This window comes from Ambystoma mexicanum, chromosome 13 (genome assembly GCF_040938575.1).
Source record: "Ambystoma mexicanum isolate Mex_15411 chromosome 13, UKY_AmexF1_1, whole genome shotgun sequence".
Classification (NCBI taxonomy): domain Eukaryota; kingdom Metazoa; phylum Chordata; class Amphibia; order Caudata; family Ambystomatidae; genus Ambystoma; species Ambystoma mexicanum.
Window position 1 is genome coordinate 26,666,080 of NC_090938.1, and position 20,800 is coordinate 26,686,879.

At 46.7% G+C, this 20,800-nt stretch overlaps 1 protein-coding gene across 3 annotated transcripts in view; it reads right to left on the reverse strand.

Annotated features, from left to right (window-relative positions):
- The window catches only part of LOC138520768 (chitinase-3-like protein 1), a 336,680-nt gene that overhangs the window by 106,444 nt on the left and 209,436 nt on the right, over nt 1–20,800 (reverse strand). For all 3 annotated transcript variants that reach the window (XM_069633058.1, XM_069633057.1, XM_069633056.1), the window contains one exon: nt 18,003–18,126. In XM_069633058.1, coding sequence (XP_069489159.1) covers nt 18,003–18,126 — 124 coding nt within the window. The remainder of the gene's footprint in view (nt 1–18,002; nt 18,127–20,800) is intronic.

Here is a 20,800-nt window from a genome sequence, read left to right on the forward strand (position 1 = left end):
TGACACTTTGATCATCATGGACAAATACAACAATGAGCAGGTTGTCAAGGACACCTAGGGGCATACATGGAATGCACATGGAACATGATTGTGCACATATGTGCATGGAGAGCCTCTGCCATCAGCACACTCAGAGTGAGCCACACTTCACCAAGGACAAAGGATGTATATGACATGATGTGACGACTCATCAAGATTGCACTCGTACACAAGTGGCTCAGAGCGCAAACAAGCAATGAGAGGGGAACAAGGGAGAAAAGGAATTCGAAACAAACATCATACTGGGCACAGTGACATTGAGAACACGCAAGTGCATGGAGAAGGGATAAAGGGTTGAAGATCCAGGAAGGGGGAGAAGGGGAACGTGCCAAACAGAGGAAACCAAAGAAGGATTATGAAGTCCAATGATAGAATGTCCATTCAAAAAGTGGTAGTGCAGCCAGCAAGTGGCAAGTGCAAGATGATTTGGATAGGGCAAATCTGATGAGTGCAGACGAAGAGTGGGGGACTGTATGGGTACACACACTGGACCCATTGATATGGGAGGCCTGTAGGCAGTGCAGCAGGGAGGCAGGGTGAGCAGGTACTTGATCCGATGGACAGAGTGTGTGCAGGGGCACAGGGCCAACAGAGGAAATTGTTTAGCTGGGGAGAAGAGGGGCTAAAGCGGGAGCAAGTAGGAAGGTGTTGAGGTGCTTCCAGAAGCAGAGCTGTTTCTCCTCAAGTTTCAACATGGCCAGTTGACTGTTCCAATGGGAGCTCCTAGCCGTACACACAGATCTGCTCCTATACTTATTTATTCAATTAACGACTGACCTGGAGGGAGTGTGAGGTAGAGGAGCAAAGGACTCAAGAGGGGAGGAATTGGTAGTCGGATTGTTGAAGGTATTCTGTACCCAGTCCCAAAAAATCCTTGTGCACAATGCAGAGGGTCTGAAGTATCATCCTTGCATCCAATGGTAGCCAATGAAGGGATTACAGAGCTGGAAAGTTAGGATCCCAGGTCTTGAGGCCAAGGACAAGTCTTGCAGTCCTGTACTGGATTAGTGGTGGAGGGTGGAGTGTGGAGGCAGGTCGAATATTGAAAGAGACTGTCACAGTACCCCAACCTTGAGTAAACCAGAGCTTGGCAGACTGTGAGCATGTAGGAGAATGTTAGGAAAGGCACAGTACCCTTAAGGAATAGAAGCAAGAAGTTAATCCATTTCAAGATACGTCACAACTGTGTGTGTAAAATGAATGTGTTGAGTCAAAGGTGACCCTGAGGTTCTTGGCCTTGCAGGTGGAGGCAGGAGGAGGGCCAAGTGGGGCTGGCCAGAGATTGATGGCAAAGGATGGTGAAGGTGTATCAATGAGGAGGATGTCAGTCTTGCTGGCATTCAGATAGAGACCGTTGGTAGTACACCAAAAGTAAATGGCAATGAGGCTATCGGAAATAAGGGAGGGACAAGAGGTGGCCAAGGGCAGCCAGGAAACGAGATAGTTGTCATCAGCATAGCACCGGAACTCAAACAAAAAACCGATAAAGCAGTAGTAAAGAGCTGCCAGGTGCTCTTTGTGAATTGAGGCAGAGAGGTTAGACCCCTGGTGAACAACACAGGTGGAGAGGGAGATTGAAGATAGGAAAGAGTCAACTTGTAGCTGGACGGGTCACACATGCCAAACACACATGTTATTGAGTTACACGCATCGATACTCACCAGATGATGCATCATAATTCATCCTCTCTCCCACTCCACAGATTTGTTCTTCCGGGAAGAACTCTGAAGCGATCTCCTCATGATGAGTGAGTTCATCCTCCTATGGTGGTGGCCCACCACCAGTCACCGGAGACATGGAGTAAATGGAGGCAAGCTTTTGCTTAGCACTGCATCCGAGGTCATTCCAGTGCTTGTGGCAGTCCTGAGCTGTGCACACCTGGAATCCCATGGATGTCACACCCTCCGAAACATGCTGCCAGTGGACCCAACGCTGGTGATGCGTTGTATGGCACTGTTGGCCCACAAGCATATCGCGTTGGTGTTCCGACACATAGTCCACAAGGAAGTCCAATTCCTGCCTGCAGAAAGCCTTCTTCCTTGACGTGCCGGAGGCTGGAGCCGTATCAGGGGTCCCAGCCTCTTGTGCAGGAGCACGCTTCCTCCTTTTGGCCAGTGGTACTGACCCTGAGTGGGCAATGTGGCCCTGATCAGTGGGGGCTGTGGCGCTGGTGGAATGGACCAAGGCAGTGGGTGTTGGTATGAGGACAGAAGGTCTGGCTTGGGTCTGAGTCACTGCTAGGGTAGTGTTGGCTGCATCTGCACATGCAGTTACCACCACCGACTGCTTGGGGCAGCAGATGTCATAACTGCCCCAGATATTTGTGCCACAGTCACAGCCACAGTGGACACACATGACCCCAACCTCCGGACAAGATGGAAATCGTCCTTGGAGTCCTCGTCACACAAGGCAGCATGCGCTGCCTGACCCAGAGCCTGGGTGGAAGTACCCAAAGCTGCACCCGCAGCTACCACCACCGGTGGGCCCATGACAGCAGATGTAAATTGCTGTTGGGTGATATGGGCGCCAGGTTGTGATGCAACAGTTGCATCACCAGGAGCCACAGGGGGTGGCGGCATGTCTGCACCAGCATGTGGCTGGGCATGCCGTCCCAGAGGGGCACCCCTGCCTCTTCCCCCCTGTAGCCACCCTGGACTCCCTGTCCTCCCTGGTCTCCGCGCCCACATACCCGACCACGCCCAGCCCTGGGAGGACACCCAACTTTGCCACCCTTAGCCTTTGGTGGTCTCCCAACTATGGCACCGATGGAAAATAAGCTATGGGAGGTTCACTCAACAATTGTCTTGGGCAATTGGCTAGAAGGGGGCAGGGTATGTGAAAACAAAATCAAAATATCGAGGCTGAGTACCCCAAAAGGAAATACACCAAACAAGGGTTACAAAGGAACATACAAAGTACTTTATTTTATACTGAATTCAGTTGCAAAGAACAGAACAAAATCAGATAGCTGTCGGCTCTCAGAGCAACACAACGAACTCCAGCGTGGTTCAGTGTGTTCAGTGAGAGACACTGTACATTAGAATTCATTGCTCTTTTATACTATTTGCGAACACGATGTCCAACCCTACTTCGGGTTAATATTCCTCTAATACTTTACTGATCTAGGGTTCATGCCGAGTTCACATATCCAGATGTAACTGGTTTGCTTTTAATACATACATCAACAAGCCTACACGGCAACTGTGTATTCTGGGATTTCCCATGCAAATCTTCTCAAACATTAATACAATGTAGTTAAACAAGTGTTCTACGTTCAGTATTTGAATTCATTGTTCTCAACATATGCTCGCGGATTAGTTCCATTGCACGAGTAATCCTTTACACACAGGTCAACAAAGGACAAGGTCTCAGTTCACGACCTCAACAAATGGTCTGCAGGCAAGTTATATATTAGCTACATGTAGAGGTCAAGACGGCCGTGTTGTATTTTGGAGTGGCATCGTCCACCATTTTAACTCACAGGGTGACTTTACAAAGCAAACCTAAAATGGCAAATTGACCTAAAATGGCAGTTTACATTGATTTTAAGGTCAGGACCTTGCGACACGGATTTCTTCGCAAGTGACTTATAAGCAGCTAGGCGTAGGCCAATATACATATATTCATTACAATAGGAGGCACAATATAATTTCTCGTTTGACAAACCCTCCTTTTGGTCTATGCCAAGTGCTAAACTACTTCTTATCTCCTTGCAAATAATTCCATGCATCATCGTCCATGCACCCTGAATCGCTGTCGGAAATATCTATTTCCATTAGGTCATTCGCTAGAATTTCTTTCAACACATATTCTTTAGAAGTTTTATCTGGGGCATACACTTTATGTCCTATCGTACCTATCGCTTGTGCGCAACATCCCCCTAGCATCGAACATATACTAGGTAGACACTGAATACAGCAACAAAGAAACAACAGAATTCCCAAAATAATCAGCAAGACCGAAAGTACCTTCCAACCCCAAGATCGCAAGAAGTCCCAGAACCAAGCGCTAAAATCCCAGTTTTCCTCGGGAACATGCACTTCTGAACTAAGGACGTGCAAATTCTGTATTGCCTTGAAGATAGTTGGGGAGGAATCTGGCACGAAAACACAGCGAGCAGACCCCACTAATTTACACACTCCACCACGTTCAGCCAGAATGACATCTAATGCCATCCGGTTCTGAAGCGCTACTAATCTTATCGCCTTCTGTTCTAATGTCATATTATAGAATATGTCCATGGTCCGGTTGATGGTTCTCTCCAGTACTCTCGCTAGTCTTCTGATATCTTTGGAATTCGCTATCTGCCCCCAAAATGGCACAACTGATTTTGCTATATCTCCCAAGATTTGTGCTGGAGTGTCACCGTTCTCGTCCCGCCGTGGACAAGCCTTTGAAACTTCTATTGTACTAGCTATAAACACCCCAGGTAACACAATCCCTAAATAACAAGCTCCTTGCCAATACCTGGGCAACCATGGAAATGCTACATTACCGCAGACAAAGTAGGCAGGTTCGCCTACATACAAAGGTCTGTTTTCCCCAGTCAAATTTGCAACGTTGGCACAACCTAGAAAATCTCCCATTGACTGAGTGCCATTCCTCTGTATGCAAAAAGAAACTGAATTGGGGCTATGATTAACAGTATAAGAAGGAGACATGACATCCTTATTGCCTATCAGAGCCATCTTAAAGGAAATGAAAGGTTGGAAGGGACGAGACAGTCTGTCAGAAGGCCTAATAGAAGCAACGTTTATCTTACTCCTGTTTGCGAAAAGCGAGCATCCCAGGGGAGTCAAAACACGTTTCTCAAAACTATTCAAATTAGTGCTGTCAAAGTTCCCTGAGATGCTATCATTCCAACGGCCAAAGAACAGTGCTCTAAGAGAAGCATAACAAGAAGTTGTCAAAGGTAAAGGATGAATATACCAACCTAGCCCCTTATCCCTGTGTTGCGGTAAATGTGAGCAGACCCAACAGTTAGACTTATTAAAAATGACATGCATAGCATTCATGATAAGTAGCAGAGTATTACTGTGGTACCTTTGTCTATGCTGAGAGTCCCTAGGGGACAGAGTATGCAAATGTACAAAAGGAGTAGGAACAGTAGGTACATTTTCAGTAGGCAACAAAGATTCTAAAGGGTGCGTTTCCTCGAGGTACCACAATCCTAAAACAGTGACTATTATGAAACCAAATATCATTATAAAAACACAGCAATACGTTTTCGGGGCCCAGGTGCATTGTCCTTTGTCCCGGTTGGTCACCCCATCATTTACAAGTCCCATACGAGCGGTAGCGGTGGCAGGCATTGTAGTCTTCAAACGGAAACCCCCAAGGTTCGTTGCTGGCAACCTCCCAGCCACGCGACTTCTTAGTCCTTCCACAACCCTAGCCAAGAGAATCCCTTTTCTCAAATTTGGGCAAAAACAAGCCCTCGATGATCCTTTCCTTCTCCGAATGCACAGCCAAACCGTGCCGTAAGTCTATCAGATGCACAGCAGAACCATGCCGTAAGTCTATTTTCTTGGACGCAGATTGTACCTTGCATTTCCCGGTACTGATTGATCCGGAAACAAATTGTTCGTGACTTCCAGTTGGAAGCAACGTATCAGAGGCAAGTGAAGATGCCGAATTTGAAACAGCAGTTTACGGATGCAAAACTTTTGGAGAGAGTGGAGACAAAATGACTGTTTCCCCAAGCTTCACAGGCTCAGAAAGATTCTCTGACACACTCTCAGCGCTATGTACTGCTTTGGGATCGTTGGTTGCAGCGTTAGCGAGGGGTTCTGTTTCTTCTGTATCGTATGGCACAGGGTGAGGAAGTTTCTTGACGTGCAATGCGTGGATTCAGTTCTTTCTTCCAGAAACCCGCACCGCTGTTTTTGTGACCAACAGGACTTGGAACAGGCCCGGCCAGCGAGGTGCAAGGCAGGAAGAGCGCTCAAATGCCTTGATGAGCACCCAGCTTCCAGGCTGTATGCTGTGGCCCGGGCGCTCGTATTGCACAGGTAAAGCCTCTCGCACCTGATGATAAATCGAATACAGGCTTTTAGTCAACTGGCTGCAATAATCTGAAAGCAATACATTTTCAACATCTCTTAACGATCTGCATTTAGGAAGGTTCCAAATATTGGCAGGTCTCCCCATTACCACCTCAAATGGAGAGAACCCAGTCTTAGTTTGAGGGGTTGTACGCATGGATAATAACACGATCGGAAAAGCGTCCGGCCATTTTAATTTAGTGCAGGCACACGTCTTAGCAAGCTTGTTCTTGATTATACCGTTGTGTCTTTCTACTAGTCTGGCGCTCTGAGCATGCCTGGCCGAATGGAACCATTTGTCAATCTGTAATGCCACACATATCTGCAGAATTACAACAGCAACAAAATGTGGACCATTGTCCGACCAGATAACTTTTGGTGGCCCGAACCGTGGGAAGTACTCTTTTAACATGGTTTTCGCAGTAGTCATGGCTGGTGCATCTTTGACAGGGAAGGCCTCAACCCATTTGCTAAAAGCACAGATGACCACCAGCACGTACTTCATCGTGTTGCACCGCTCCATTTCAATAAAATAAAAGTGGATAACTTCAAAGGGGACAGAGGGTGGCCCAAAACTTCCCCTTGGAGTTGCTGTCCCCTTTCCCACATTGTGTTGTAGGTAAATCATGCAACCCTGAACATAGCACTGGGCAATTTTCGAAATGTCATTTGCCCAAACTTTCTCTAACATTTTGTCACTTTCTGGGCACATACATGCGTAGGACCATGGGCCATGATGACCATCATTATTACATACGCGTCAGGGAGTAGCCATTTCCCTTCAACTATGTCCATCCAACAACCGACATCATCAAGTTTCCCCAAGCCTTCAGCCCACTTCTTGGATTCTTCTAATGTGGCATCAGCTTGGATATCCCATACAGACCCAACACCCTCATCCATTGCATAAGCATTTACAGTCTCCCTTGAAACATACATCTCCGTAAAGGGATCGGTAGTAGTTTGTCTAGCTATCTGATCAGCGAAAGCATTCCCTTTTCCTATGTCATCTGTAATCTTTCGATGTGCTGCACATTTCATAACGGCTAACTGAGTAGAGAGCGCAAGCGCTGAGAGTAGTTGTTCTATTAGGGAGCCATGCTGGATTTTAGTGCCATGTGAAGTTAAGAACCCTCTCTCTGACCAAAGTCTCCCAAAGTTGTGAACCACCCCAAAGGCATACTGACTATCAGTATATATGTTTAGTGCAAGCGCTTCGGAAAGTTTGCAAGCTCGGGTCAATGCTATAATCTTTGCGGCCTGCACAGAGTTATGCGTGATTCTCTTGCTTTCCACGACCGTGCTTAATGTGGTGATTGCATAAGCAGCTGTGGATGTACCATCCGGAAGTTTAAAGCAGGAGCCATCACAAAACAGCTCTCCTTGCAGATTATCTAAAGGAGTGTCTTTCAAATCAATTCTACCCTTTGTCTGTTGTTCGGTAGTATACAGACAGTCATGTGACTCTTCATCACCGCAACTAGTATCTTGCGGGAAAGGTAGGAGTTCAGCCGGATTAAGAACACAACACCTCTTAATTTGAATGTGAGGAGCAAGCAAGATCCATTCATATCTCATCAACCGTGCAGAAGTGAGGTGTTGCGTTTGGGTTCGGTTCAGTAGAACATCTACAGAGTGAGGCACCATCAGGGTTAGATCATGGCGTAGGACCATTCCCTCACTCTGTTTTACAGACGCAGCGACAGCTCGCAAGCATCTTGGCAAAGCGCATGCTACAGGATCAAGGGCGGAAGAAAAGTAAGCGCACAGCCTATTCTTCCCTCCATGTTCCTGCATTAATACAGCCAAAGCACATCCATCACATTCATGCACAAACAAAACAAAGGCATTTTCATAGTTTGGTGTGCCCAAAACTGGTGCAGAGCATAATGCAGTCTTGAGCAGAGCAAACGATTGCTGGTGTTCCGCGTTCCACAGCAATGGCGAAGAAATGCCCTTCTTTGCAAAGCCAACATCGGTTTGATCACTAGTGAAACATTTGGGATCCACAACCTACAGTAAGAAGCCATACCTAGCAAGGCTCTAACTTCCTTCCATGTATTTGGGACAGACATGCCAGAAATGTGCTTTATACGTTCAGGTGTCAATCTTCTTCCCTCCTTTGACAGGAGATAGCCTAAATAGGCGACCTCCTGGCAACAATATTGAAACTTTTTAAGCGAAGCTTTGTGACCATGCTTAGCTAGATGAATAAGCAATAACACAGTGCCCTCCTTACAGGTGCTTTCAGAGTCAGCAGCTAAAAGCAAGTCATCAACATATTGAAGCAATGTACAAGTAGAGGGCAATTCAAGGGTATCAAGCTGTTCTTTCAAAGCCCTACTATAGATGCTAGGACTCTCTGTGTACCCTTGAGGTGCACGAGTAAATGTGAACGAGCGTCCCCCTAAGGTGAACGCGAACAAGTATCTACTATCTTTGTGTATAGGAATACTAAAGAAAGCATTCTTTAGATCCACAACACTAAAGTAAGTAGCTGTAGCTGGAATCATGGTTAATATTGTCGTCACATCAGGCACAATTGGAAATTGCGGAGCGAAGACTTTATTAATGGCACGTAAATCAATTATGAAACGGAATGGAATTGCATTATCGCCTTTCTTGTACACGGGTAAAATCGGACTATTGCACAAACTTCCTGCAATTTCCTCAATCACCCCGCGATGCACAAAATCGGAAACAATGCATTTCAAAGCTCGCTCGCCCTCAGCTGAAGTCTTATACTGGGGAATGCGTGGCAGCTCAATCCATGTTTCAAAACTATCTTAACAGGCTCAATCTTCAAAATACAGACATCATTGTCATCAACAGCCCATAAGCTCTCTGGTACTTCAATGAATTCTGGCGGCAAAGGTCTAGTCAAGAATTGTGAGACAGAATATTGCTGTGGTGAAATCGTTAAGCGCCCTCCATCAGAAGAACAATAAATCACTGCATTTAATTCTTTTAACAGATTCAACCCCAGCAAATTTTCTCCACAATTCGAAGTCAACAGAAATGGACAGTGGTCCGTAAAGGGACCCAAAGAAATGGGTACCGGCGAAGAAACTGGATAAAAAACTGGTGTGCCAGAAAACCCTACAGAAACATTAGTTTGCCCTGACAGTGGAATGTTTGGAACCCGTGAATGATCAATGGAACACTTCTGTGCTCCAGTATCTATCAAAAACTGATGTTTCCTATTTCCCACCACCATTTCAATGTAGGGACCTTTCTGATTGAAGGGAATAGGTGTAGGTTCCAAACCCTGCTTTGGGCAATCCTAACGAAACAGAATATAATCAAAAGGAAGCTCTTCAGATAAATATGCAGCAGAAGGATGATCAAATATGTTCCTAGAATCCACACTTGAAGTCTGATTATACTGTGAAAAAGGTTGCTGAGTATCCTGTGCAAACTGACCTCTACCAGGGCCCCCTACACCCGAACAACCTCTGGATCGTCTACCCATATTCCCAAATGTGTTATTCGACCTCTGTCGAAGGACGGGCCATTGTGCACGCCAATTACCCTCTTGTCGACAATAGGCACACTGGTTAATGTTCACAGGACCCAAGGGCACATCTCCTTGTGGAAAACAGACTGACCTCTAATCTGCGAACTACCCCCTCTGGGGCCTCTAACAATTTGCTGTAATAGTACTTTAGTTTTCAAATCACCTTTTCGTTTTTCAACTCTCTCTTTTTCATTATTGACATGATTCTCATAGTACTGAGCCATATGCAGTACTCCTGATTGGGACTTCGCCTGCCAAGCACTCTCAGAGGACATAATCTGTGACTGGATGTCAGGCAGCAATCCACGCACAAATTTGTCCACAAATAACCTTTTCCCAGACTCTGTGCCTAGGTCTTGTCCGCTGAAATCTGAGAATACCTGTTTGAACCGATTAAAGAACTCGGTAGCACCCTCAGACTTCCCCTCGACACAGGCCATAAATTTGTCCCAAATAATTATTTTCTCGGGATTATGGTTTTTAATTTTGCAATAATTCAATCAGGCAAAGTCAGTATCACCTGGGGCGGTCTTCCACCAGCTGGTCTTTCCCCATCGAATCTAATTATATTCGGCCATGTATCTCCCAACCCAGGCACGTTGTCTATAGTCCTAACTTTTTTCCACAAATCTACGGGCAGGAGTACAGGAAATAACAAATCGATATTGCCTAAGGTGAACACTGAGGACTGCAAGACGGACTCTATTTCTTTATAGAATCCTGTCGGATCCTTCCTAATATCAGGAATAGATTGTCTAATAGTATCCACTTCCTGTCTTGAAAACGGGACGTGGACAAACTGTGATACATAATGTGCAGGAATGTCCACAGCAACTATACCCCGTGCAGCATCGGCCGAAATCCCGACCTTTGGGACAAATGTCGGAGGGACCTCTCTCATAGGCAATTGAGAAGTAGGTGACTCCGAATGCTTACTAAGCAACAGAGCTAAGTCGAGCACTAAAGCAGTCAAAGGAGTGTCAAGTGAAAAAGCTCTCTTATAAATACCCAGTAAGTCTGTGGGACAACTAATCTTTCTTTTTACACAATCATCCTGTAGGTACTCTATCATTACCTGTATCACTTTCCTCTGCATTTCTGGCGTATACTGACTATATGTGTCATATACTTCAACTGGAGTTATCGACATATCTGAAATCCATCTAAGCGCGTCCTTCGTACAAATTCGTGCTTCCTCAGATATCGATTTACAACAAGGAAGGAACCGTTTCTGTACATACATACTTTCCCCCTCATCATCCTCATTCTGTGACCTTTCCAACTCCTTTCTATACTCAAATAACCTCTCGACATGTTCATTTACTTTCTCCACAGTGTCTCTTGAAAACGCTAAAGTGTTTAGATCCCTTAACTCTTGCGGGAGATCTGTATTATTTAATTTTCCCCACATCACACATAAATGAATCCCTAAACCTTCAATAAAAACATTTTTCTCAGGAAATGTATCCATATTATAAAGTGTAGCAAAAACATTAGCTTGATCATCCCTCTCCATACAATGCCTAGCCCATGCAATCAACTCGCGTTTCTTCTCATGTGGTATAGTATTGCGAGTGACAACCTTCGACCCCGCACCTTGGTCGACTACAAGCGGCACAGGACCACTTGGAAGAGGGTGGGGGCAGGCAAATTCAATGGAGGTACTGTTACTGGTGCGATAAGAAGAGGTGGAGGAGCTGGAGGAAGAGGAACATTAGGAGGAGCAGGAACAACGGGAACAACAGCAGGTAGAGCAGGAATAGCAGGAGGAAGAGGCAAAGCAGCAGGAAGAGGAACATACGGAGTTGGTGCAGAGGCACCAGGCCTTCATTCATTTAACAATTTGTCTATGAATTTGTGGGAAACATGAAGGTCTTTAGAAGGATAGATTTTCTGAATTCCAAGTGAGAAAGCCCTATCCATATTCCTAATCGATTCAGAATGTTTATCTTGGTCATACAATAATGTTTTTTCGGCGTTTGTCTTATGACGGCTCGCATGTTTTTCTCTACTTTTAAGTTGCTTCAACGCTTCTTTTTTCCAATTCCGCAAAACATCAAATGCTGCAGGTCTAGCCTTTTTCTTTAAAAGAATTGACTCTAAATACTCAATACGAGAGATTTCAAAACTTCCATTGCTTGACCACTGAAGTTCGGAGGCATGTCTGGTTTGTCTGTGCCAAATGTCATTAAACACTATACTTCCAATGCCATGCTTACAGTACATTGTACACGCCAGCGACCCCTCCTGTGGTGCGGGACGGCTAAATTCCAAAGATTGTCTATCGCTGCTGAACAACGCCCTGAAGCAGGTAGACAATTTCCCAGGCATATCAAATTATTGGTGTTACCTGGTCAATATTTGTGTCTGCAGATACAATACGCCAAAATCAAATTATCAGGATTAAATTAAGAGTCGGGTCATGACTCACCTGATCAAGCCTAAGGAGGTCCGATCGGATTTCAAAGAATCTTACTTAACTAATCTTACCTCGTGTGTGGTGATTTCGGCAAATCTGCCCGCCTCCATAAGTGGATCCTCGTCAAGATGCCGTCTCGGACCACAAGCTGAATCGTCCAGGGATCGGGTCGTGCAGCGCTGCTGAGGTGTCGCGTCTCGTTCAGAAGGGGCCCCTTATTTTGTCACACCGTCCGATCCCGGTCCGATAGCCTGCGTCAACCTTCGACAATCCGGCATCAATCCTGAGGGTCCCTATTCGGGCGCCAATTGTGAAAACCAAATCAAAATATCGAGGCTGAGTACCCCAAAAGGAAATACACCAAACACGGGTTACAAAGGAACATACAAAGTACTTTATTTTATACTGAATTCAGTTGTAAAGAACAGAACAAAATCAGATAGCTATCGGCCCTCAGTGCAACACAACAAACTCCAGCGTGTTTCAGTGTGTTCAGTGAGGGACGCTGTACATTAGAATTCATTGCTCTTTTATACTATTTGCGAACACGATGTCCAACCCTACTTCGGGTCAATATTCCTCTAATACATTACGTATCTAGGGTTCATGACGAGTTCGCATGTCCACATGTAACTGGTTTGCTTTTAATACATATATCAACAAGCCTACATGGCAACTGTGTATTCTGGGATTTCCCATGCAAATCTTCTCAAACATTAATACAGTGTAGTTAAACAAGTGTTCAAAGTTCAGTATTTGAATACATTGTTCTCAACATATGCTCGCGGATTAGTTCCATTGCACGAGTAATCCTTTACACACAGGTCAAGGAAGGACAAGGTCTCAGTTCACGACCTCAACAAGTGGCCTGCAGGCAAGTTATATATTAGCTACATGTAGAGGTCAAGACGGCCATGTTGTATTTTGGAATGACATTGTCCACCATTTTAACTCACAGGGTGACTTTACAAAGCAAACCTAAAATGGCGAATTGACCTAAAATGGCGGCTTACATTGATTTTAAGGTCAGGACCTTGTGACACGGATTTCTTCGCAAGTGACTTATAAGCAGCTTGGCTTAGGCCAATATACATATATTAATTACAATAGGAGGCACGATATAATTTCTCGTTTGACAGGTACTTGATGGAATAGGTACCCCAGTTCCCCTGCAAGACTGTCTGTGACCCCTGGGGAGAAATGACGGGTCACACAACGCTCAGGCACCCCCAAAAAGAAAAGAAAAAAATTAAAAAATTAAAAAAGAAAAAAGAAAAAGAAATGTAAGCTCAGGAAATTGGAAGAAAAAAAATGCGTGAACGCGACCCTGGTAGCCTACGTGCATGGATTTTACCTGCAGCAGTACAGTGTAGCACCCAGGAACACAAAAAACACGTACGCGTGGAACACGTGGGCTACTATGACCTTGAAAATGGTATGCATGCACAGGGGGAACCACAGTGGGAAAAATAGCATACGCGACTCACCGCCAAAAGAAGAGGTACTTCAGATGCTGTGAAGTAATCGCGTCTCATTCCAGCAGAGTAAACACAAGCGTCGGTCTCCACGAACAGCACGTACAGTGGTCAATAGGCCCGTGCTCACCTTTAACCTTTGCTGAAGGCACGCGTAACATCACTTACGCTCTAAGGCCCTTTCCTTGAATTACACGCATCCACACACGGACGTGATTTCCTTGCACGTGCGGATGCACCCGTGCTGAGGGAAACGCCTGTGCATATTACGTCACATACGCGCTTACGCACAAAGGGACTTTCCTCGTATTACATGCTGACATGCTGTTTTTTCATGTGCCAAATCACTCTGTATCAAGCTGGCCACACGACAACACATGGAAGACAATGCTCCTGCCCAGAAGGCCATTATCCTGCCCCCATAACCCCAAGCAGACTCCCACCTGCCAGCTGCTGCTGCCTGCCGGCCTGTCGGCCACGTGCCCTGCCATTTGGTGCCTGCACGTCAACCATCTGCAGGGGTCCAGTTGCTGTGACCACCCCTGCTGGAACAGAAGACTCCCGACTGCTGTACCATCGCTCCACAGCCCAGCCCCAGGACCCAGTTGCCCACCCACACCTGCCTCGGGGGTTGCCATGTCGGGGGAAACACCATCAGACACCACTGGCAACCCGCAGGCAGAGAGGCAGAGGACTGCCAGCTTCTCAGTAGGAGAGGTTGGCATCCTGGTGGAGCAAGTCCTGGGGCATTATGATGCCCTTTACAGAAGAAGACGCACCAACAAGGATGGACAGGAGAGGATCTGGCTGGACATCGTGGTTGTCATCAACACGGAGGGGGTGGCAACCCACGACATACAACACGTCCGTAAGTGCTGGGAGGACTTCAGGTCAAGCGCCCTCCGGAACACCTGGCGCCTCTTGAAAGCAGCGGATGCAGTGAGGCGCTGGGTCCACCTTACCACCAATGACATGAGGGTCCTGGAACGTATTAACACAGCGCTTCACCGTCAGGTCCTCGTGGGGGAGAGCGGTCCGGAGTCGAGCCGTGAGTGTCCATGCATACTTATTGGACGCAGTTCATGTTGAGGTGTGCAAGGAGTGTGCAGCTTGGACATATGTCTGAAAAGGTCCATTTATGGATGTGTATGTGCAGGGACATGACCATGCTGCTTGTGAGTCCTGTTATGAGTGATGCACATCAATAGTGTACGTGTTACAAAGCATGATGCCCAATTGCATGTGGAGATGCACACATGTTGGTATTTCTGTGTATGTACTATGGCATGGTTGGGGTGTGACACATGGATGCTGATTACACCTTCATGTATGTGCACGGCATACATGTGCATGTGTGGGTTGCACGTGTGCGACAGTGAGACAACATGGATGCATGTGACACGGACATGTATGAATGCGATTGGCAGATGTGACATAGTTGCCGATGATTGCACTGTGACAGGTAGTGGAGATGTACAGATGCATGTCTGTCTGGTGTTGGCACTCCCCATGTTGCTTGTGACGTCATGCCAACCTTCGGATGTTCATGCTGGTGTGGGTGTATGGATGCTGCTGCCTGCTGCACGATTCATGTAAATTTGTGCATATGTGTGGGCTCAAATTATATGAGTGTTGGGGAGTGTGATGGCATCTGTGAAGTTTGACACTGCCACTCATGTGCAACTGTCATGTGCGTATCCGACCATTGTACAGTGCCCTGATGCCTGTGTTCTGTCTCTCCCTGTCTGCAGCATCAACTGATGAAGAGGGCGGAGACGGTGCTGTGGAGCACAGCGGCAGGGATCCCACCTCCAGCCGGAGACGCAAGGCCCAGCTCTCCTCCCACGTTGTCATCTCTTCCGGGAGTGAGGAGTCTGGTGCCACTTCCATGGCCGCAGCTGCCAAGAGAAGGTTCAAGAGGCGGAGGTTGGAGGTGGACTCCTCAGCAGCATTAGGGGCTGCTGAGCCCCCACAGGGGCCTATGGAGGAAGATGGCACAGAGTCATCCATGTTGGGTGGGAGTATGGTTGAGGAGGAGGCTTTGGAAGGCCCACACATGAAGCCTAGAGAGGGGGATACCACTGGTGCTAGTGGTGCAGTGCAGGGGCAGGGGCAGGAGGTAGCACAGGCCGCCGCGGAGGTGCCTGTGTGTAATCCTGTCCCTGATCCTGTGACTGCATCATCTCGCACCAGCAGGGATGCCTTTGTCCAGACCCGTTTTCAGGGAGGGGATGCGCAAACAAAAACTGGCCTCCTCTCCCTGCAGACGTGGCAATCCGGGACCGGGTTTAGCCTGTCCTAGCTGGGGAGGCGTTGTGTCAACGTGGTATTCGGGATGACGTGCAGAGTTCTCGTGAGGACAATGCACGTCATTTTGAATACCTCATTGACCGCGTCGGCCTACTAGGACAGGTCACCCAGGATGGGTTCCTCCGTGTGCCGGATCTTCTAGCGACCCCCTCAACTGAACCCCCTATGCGCCAGTCGCCCTCCGTGCCATCTTCCTGCCCAAGTATCACCTGGGCACCCTGTGGAGCTGCCCCTGACCCAATGGCCAGGCTGTTGGAGGACACATCCCTGCCACAATCGGGAGTGGGATGTCCAGCAGGGGTGGCCACCCCAAAACTGGACCCAGCAAGAGGAGGACATGCAGGCATCGACCAGCAGGGCAAATGCATGGCAGCAGCAGGCTCGGGGTGGGAGCCATGATGGCTCGGGGCCTTCAACATTACAGGGGCAGGAATCGGCCAGAGGGCAGGTGGACCCTGGACTTGGCGTGTCTTCCATGTGGCAGCGGTTGGGCCAGAGGATAGATGTGGAGCGGCAGCGGGCGGAGGAGGCACGGCTCACTATGGTCAGGGCGGAGAACTCCATGCGCAGGGCACTGAGGTGGGCTGAGTGCCTCGAGGCAACTGGCAGAGAGTTGGAGGATGCCATGACTGCATCCCTGCGAGACCTCAAGACCAGGGAAGAGGCCCGCCTCCGGGACATCGACATGGAGTTCAACAAGTGAGCCATTGGACTTGCCGGCCACCATTGTACATAGTTCATTAGTGTTAGGTTTCCTTTGTTTTTTCTTTTATTTTGGAGTTAATGGACTTTGCTCCACTTCATGTAAATAGTTTTTTATTAATAGGAGTTTTTTGTAGGTTTCATTTGTTTTGGGGATTTTGGACCCTTTGGACTTGGATTGTAGATAGTTGAAGACTTGTATATACTTTCATTTTCAAGCTAGCGCGAGCGGGATACGTGTATTCCGTGGGTGCATGTGGACTTTTACACACGTTTTTGCAAGCACGGGTGGGTTAAGCATATTCCGGGGGTGCATGTGGTCTTTTACACATGTTTCTACTAGCGCGAGTGGGGTACGCGTATTCCGAGGGGTGCGTGTGGACTTTTACACACGTTTTTGCTAGCGCAAATGGGGTACACGTATTCTGAGGGGTGCGTGGACTTTTACATGCGTTTTCACTAGCGCGAGTGGGGTACTCGTATTCCGAGGGGTGCGCAGGGAGTTTTCCATGCATTTTCATGGTTGGGGGGCTGTATGCTGGTCCACTGGCCTTTGCGCCATGTAGGGGATTTGTGTGATATTTTTGGCGCATGGGGCGGGGTTGGGGGCGTAACTGGCGCTGATGCAGGGTCACTCCGCCGCTCTGCGCCACGGCTGGTTATGGATGTTCAAATCCATGAATACGCTGTGCGCTGAAATGGGTTTTGGCGCATGCGGCTGACGCAGACTGCCGCACGCGCACTGTGTGCGCCAGCCGCGTACGCCACATGTGCGCCAAATTCTATGAATTACCCCCCTTAACTATAGTGTCACTATTATTATTATTACTATTATTACTATTATTACTATCATCAGGGCATTTATTGAGTGAGGAACCAGCGTCAGGAAGCAACAGAGCCTAAGTATAGCATCACTGCTAGAACATTATAGAAAGTACTTATCTCCAGTGAAGAAAAAGAACGTGTTAAGGTTACTTGCAGAAAGAGGTCACATTTACAAATGTTGTGAATAGCAATATTTAGGAACATTCACTTTGTCAAAATTAACTTTTTCCGTAAAGCAAAGGTCACCTGACTAGTAATTATGCCTAAACTCACACTACAGCACAACTGCACGACACTTGCTTTAAATGTTAGGGAGCTGAGCTGACATGCTGTGGAATAAGGCCAGGACTCTGGACTAAGAGGCGCTGCTAAACTAGAGTCAGATAAAGCACAAGCGTGTGACCTGTGGCTCCCTCGGGCCGCACGGGAGATGGGTTTCTATGCTGTGCAATCCTTTGCCCAGTCATGATGACTTTCTTGGGCAGTGTGGTCACGAGGGAGACCCATGAAGAAGGGACCCGTCAGGAGGAGTGCATTCTGGAAAGAAGGAAGCATGGTCCCCACTGATACAAGGCAAACATACCAGCAATGTTGTGTAGCGGTGCCTCTTAATCCCCTCTCCTCACAGGGTATGGAGGTGGCTGAGTGACAGATCTGCACAGGGTACTCACCACGCTGTTATACGGCATGGACTCTGTCTCCGCCCGATCGCCATACAGAGGGCTGCCGTGACCGGTCCTGTCTTGCCAGAAACCGTGCAAGTCGTAGGCCAGAACGTTGATGAAATCAAGGTCCCTGCAAGTGAAGTAGTGACAGGAGAACACAGGCATTACTACTTCATGGTGGCTCCCAGTGCATCATGGGAAACTGTAATTAAATAAATACATTGCGTACTGGCTTAAAATTATTTTAGTGTGGGTCACGTTAAACTTTGTGACTATTCCCACCCTATGCCTGCTCATCCCCACCCACAAAACATTATCCTGGGATCTGTTTGAACTAGATCTGTCAAGCAGTAACATCAAACGTTGGCCCGCCAATGGTATTTTTAAGTAGTTTCCTGAGAGTTAATGCAGCTGTAAGAGCACTCCTGGCATAACAAAAATGTCTTAACCAAGTGTGCCTGTAGCCACTTGATTTATACCTGTTGCTCGCTCGGATTACCTTTTCAAAGTCAGTAATTGTGGTCTGTGTGTAAGTATTAGAAAGACATTTGCCAACTGCCAATTGCCTTTTCCATTATGTGAAGACAGAAAAACAAACAGGGAAACTGACTGACAGTCCAACATTCAACCTTAAGTGTTAGTTAAAGTCACTGGTTGTCACACAAATACGAACACTTTAAGGAGCTAGCTGTATATACGTGGAGCCTATTGCTCTTCTACTTTAAATGTGTTACCTACCAGTCCCTAATAGAAGCACACCCTTTCCCTGTCTGGGGTGTTCGTCCCTAGGAGAGAGGTGACGCGAGACCTATCTAAAAGGGAAAGAGAAAAGAGAGCGGTCCCTGAGTCTAAAATGTTTTTCACTGTTTGTGATTCTTAATAAAAATAAGAGCAACGTCTCAATCAACAGAGCAACATTTCTAAGAGGAGCTATTTCAACACGGGCGCCGAGGCACTATACAGTTTAATTGACCTTCAAAGAAGTGTGTTAGCACTAAATTGTAGACCAATTGCTTGGTTTGGGGAAACCATAAAAAAACCTTTTATTAAACGTAAGCCTAGTATAGAAGGAAATGCTATAAAAACCAGAAAGTGAAGGGTTAACTATTCACGTTGCTTCTGTGCACCACTAATGGTTTCGGATTTCTTGAACAGTTTTGTCAATTAGTGAAGGGTTGGAGAAAAGCTGTTCTCCATTACGATGACATCACTTCTATCCCGTATCCCACGTATTCTTGGGGATATCGTGCATCCAGATGGTTGACCTGTTTCGATGACTTCCCAAGGTGTGTCATCTTCTTCAGGACCAAGTTGTTTTGTTCAGTCTAGATCAGGTCAGCATTCCCTATGGATATGGAGGTGAATCACCACATCTACCTAGGAAAAAGTATTAAAGACTAGTTTTGGACTAGGTCCGGTAGGTAAATAATTGCTTTGTTATGTGCATATTAGCATTGATCTGCATTGCTTAGGTTGGTATGGTAAAGACCATTACTATTGCTGTTGCAAAGAGAGGGACTCAATCTGATGCCCCATGGCACCCCTACATCACCCCAGTGCTCTGTATTTCAACAAATCAGTTGAATCCCAACCATGGTTGAGTATTACCTTCAACCCAGACAAATAGGTGGTGTCTGGGTAGTCTTTGGCTATCCCAGTCTCCCGTCGTTGCTCGAGATCCAAGGGATTCCTGTATTGGTCGTGGGTCTCCTAGGGGTTTAAGGAACGGTTGTTTGTTAGTCGTAACCCTATGGTTATGGTGGTTGTCTGAGCCAGTCCCCATTAAACACTGGAGGACTGCATCTTTTTATTTTATTTATTTAATTTGCAGGGCTAACCATTGATGCACATCTGGATGTGGTGTGGAAAGCGGCTGGCTGGCAGGATGCTTAGCCGGAGTGCCGAGTGTGGTGTCAATTCATGCATATTGGGTATTTCACTAATATAATTGTTTTCATGGCATCCTGGAGGATATACTTTTACAGTTTTTACTGATATCCGGCACGGGCATGGGGGCAACTTTTGCCCCTAGCCTGGCTAATTTGTACGTTGAATATTTTGAAATTGAGCACATCTATGCAAGAACTAATCCTTTCTTGGCCCACATCAATATTTGGAAGAGATACATGTGCTTTTAATCTTTCAAGGCACAGGTGTAGAACTAACAGCTTTCCACCTTTGGCTATACACCTGCAACATCCATATAAAAGTCACTATGGACTCCAGCAGAATGGAAACTCACTTCTTGGATGTTCATATATTGGTCCAGGAAGGAAGACTGATCTCAAAAGTATACAAAAAAGATACTGATAGGACTCATTATTACAGTATAACAGCAACCATCCTAAAGCACTGAGGGACAATCTACCCTTTGGACAGTTCCTGAGGCATCGAAGAACATGTACATTGGCTGATGATTACAACATGCAAGCAGGAGCTTTAAAAAAACAACTAAAGAATAGAGGTTACCCCAAGAAAATCATCAATGACAAATTCAAGCGAGCCAGGAACAAACCAAGGGAAATCGCACTACTACAACAACACACGAAGGCTACCGAAAGAGAGAAAATCACAGCTGTGATGAGATACTCACCAGTGTTCAATTCCTTGAAGAGAGAAATCAAAAGACTTTGGCCTATTCTTAACAAAGGCTCTAGTTCTCTACCCATGCCTTCCTTTGCTATAAAGAGGCAAAGGAACATAAGAGACTGCCTAGTACACACGCTCAAAGAAAATGACTTGACATCAAGGGACCCCACGATCTGGGGAATAACCAAACCGATTAGCCACACTCCATGTGGAGG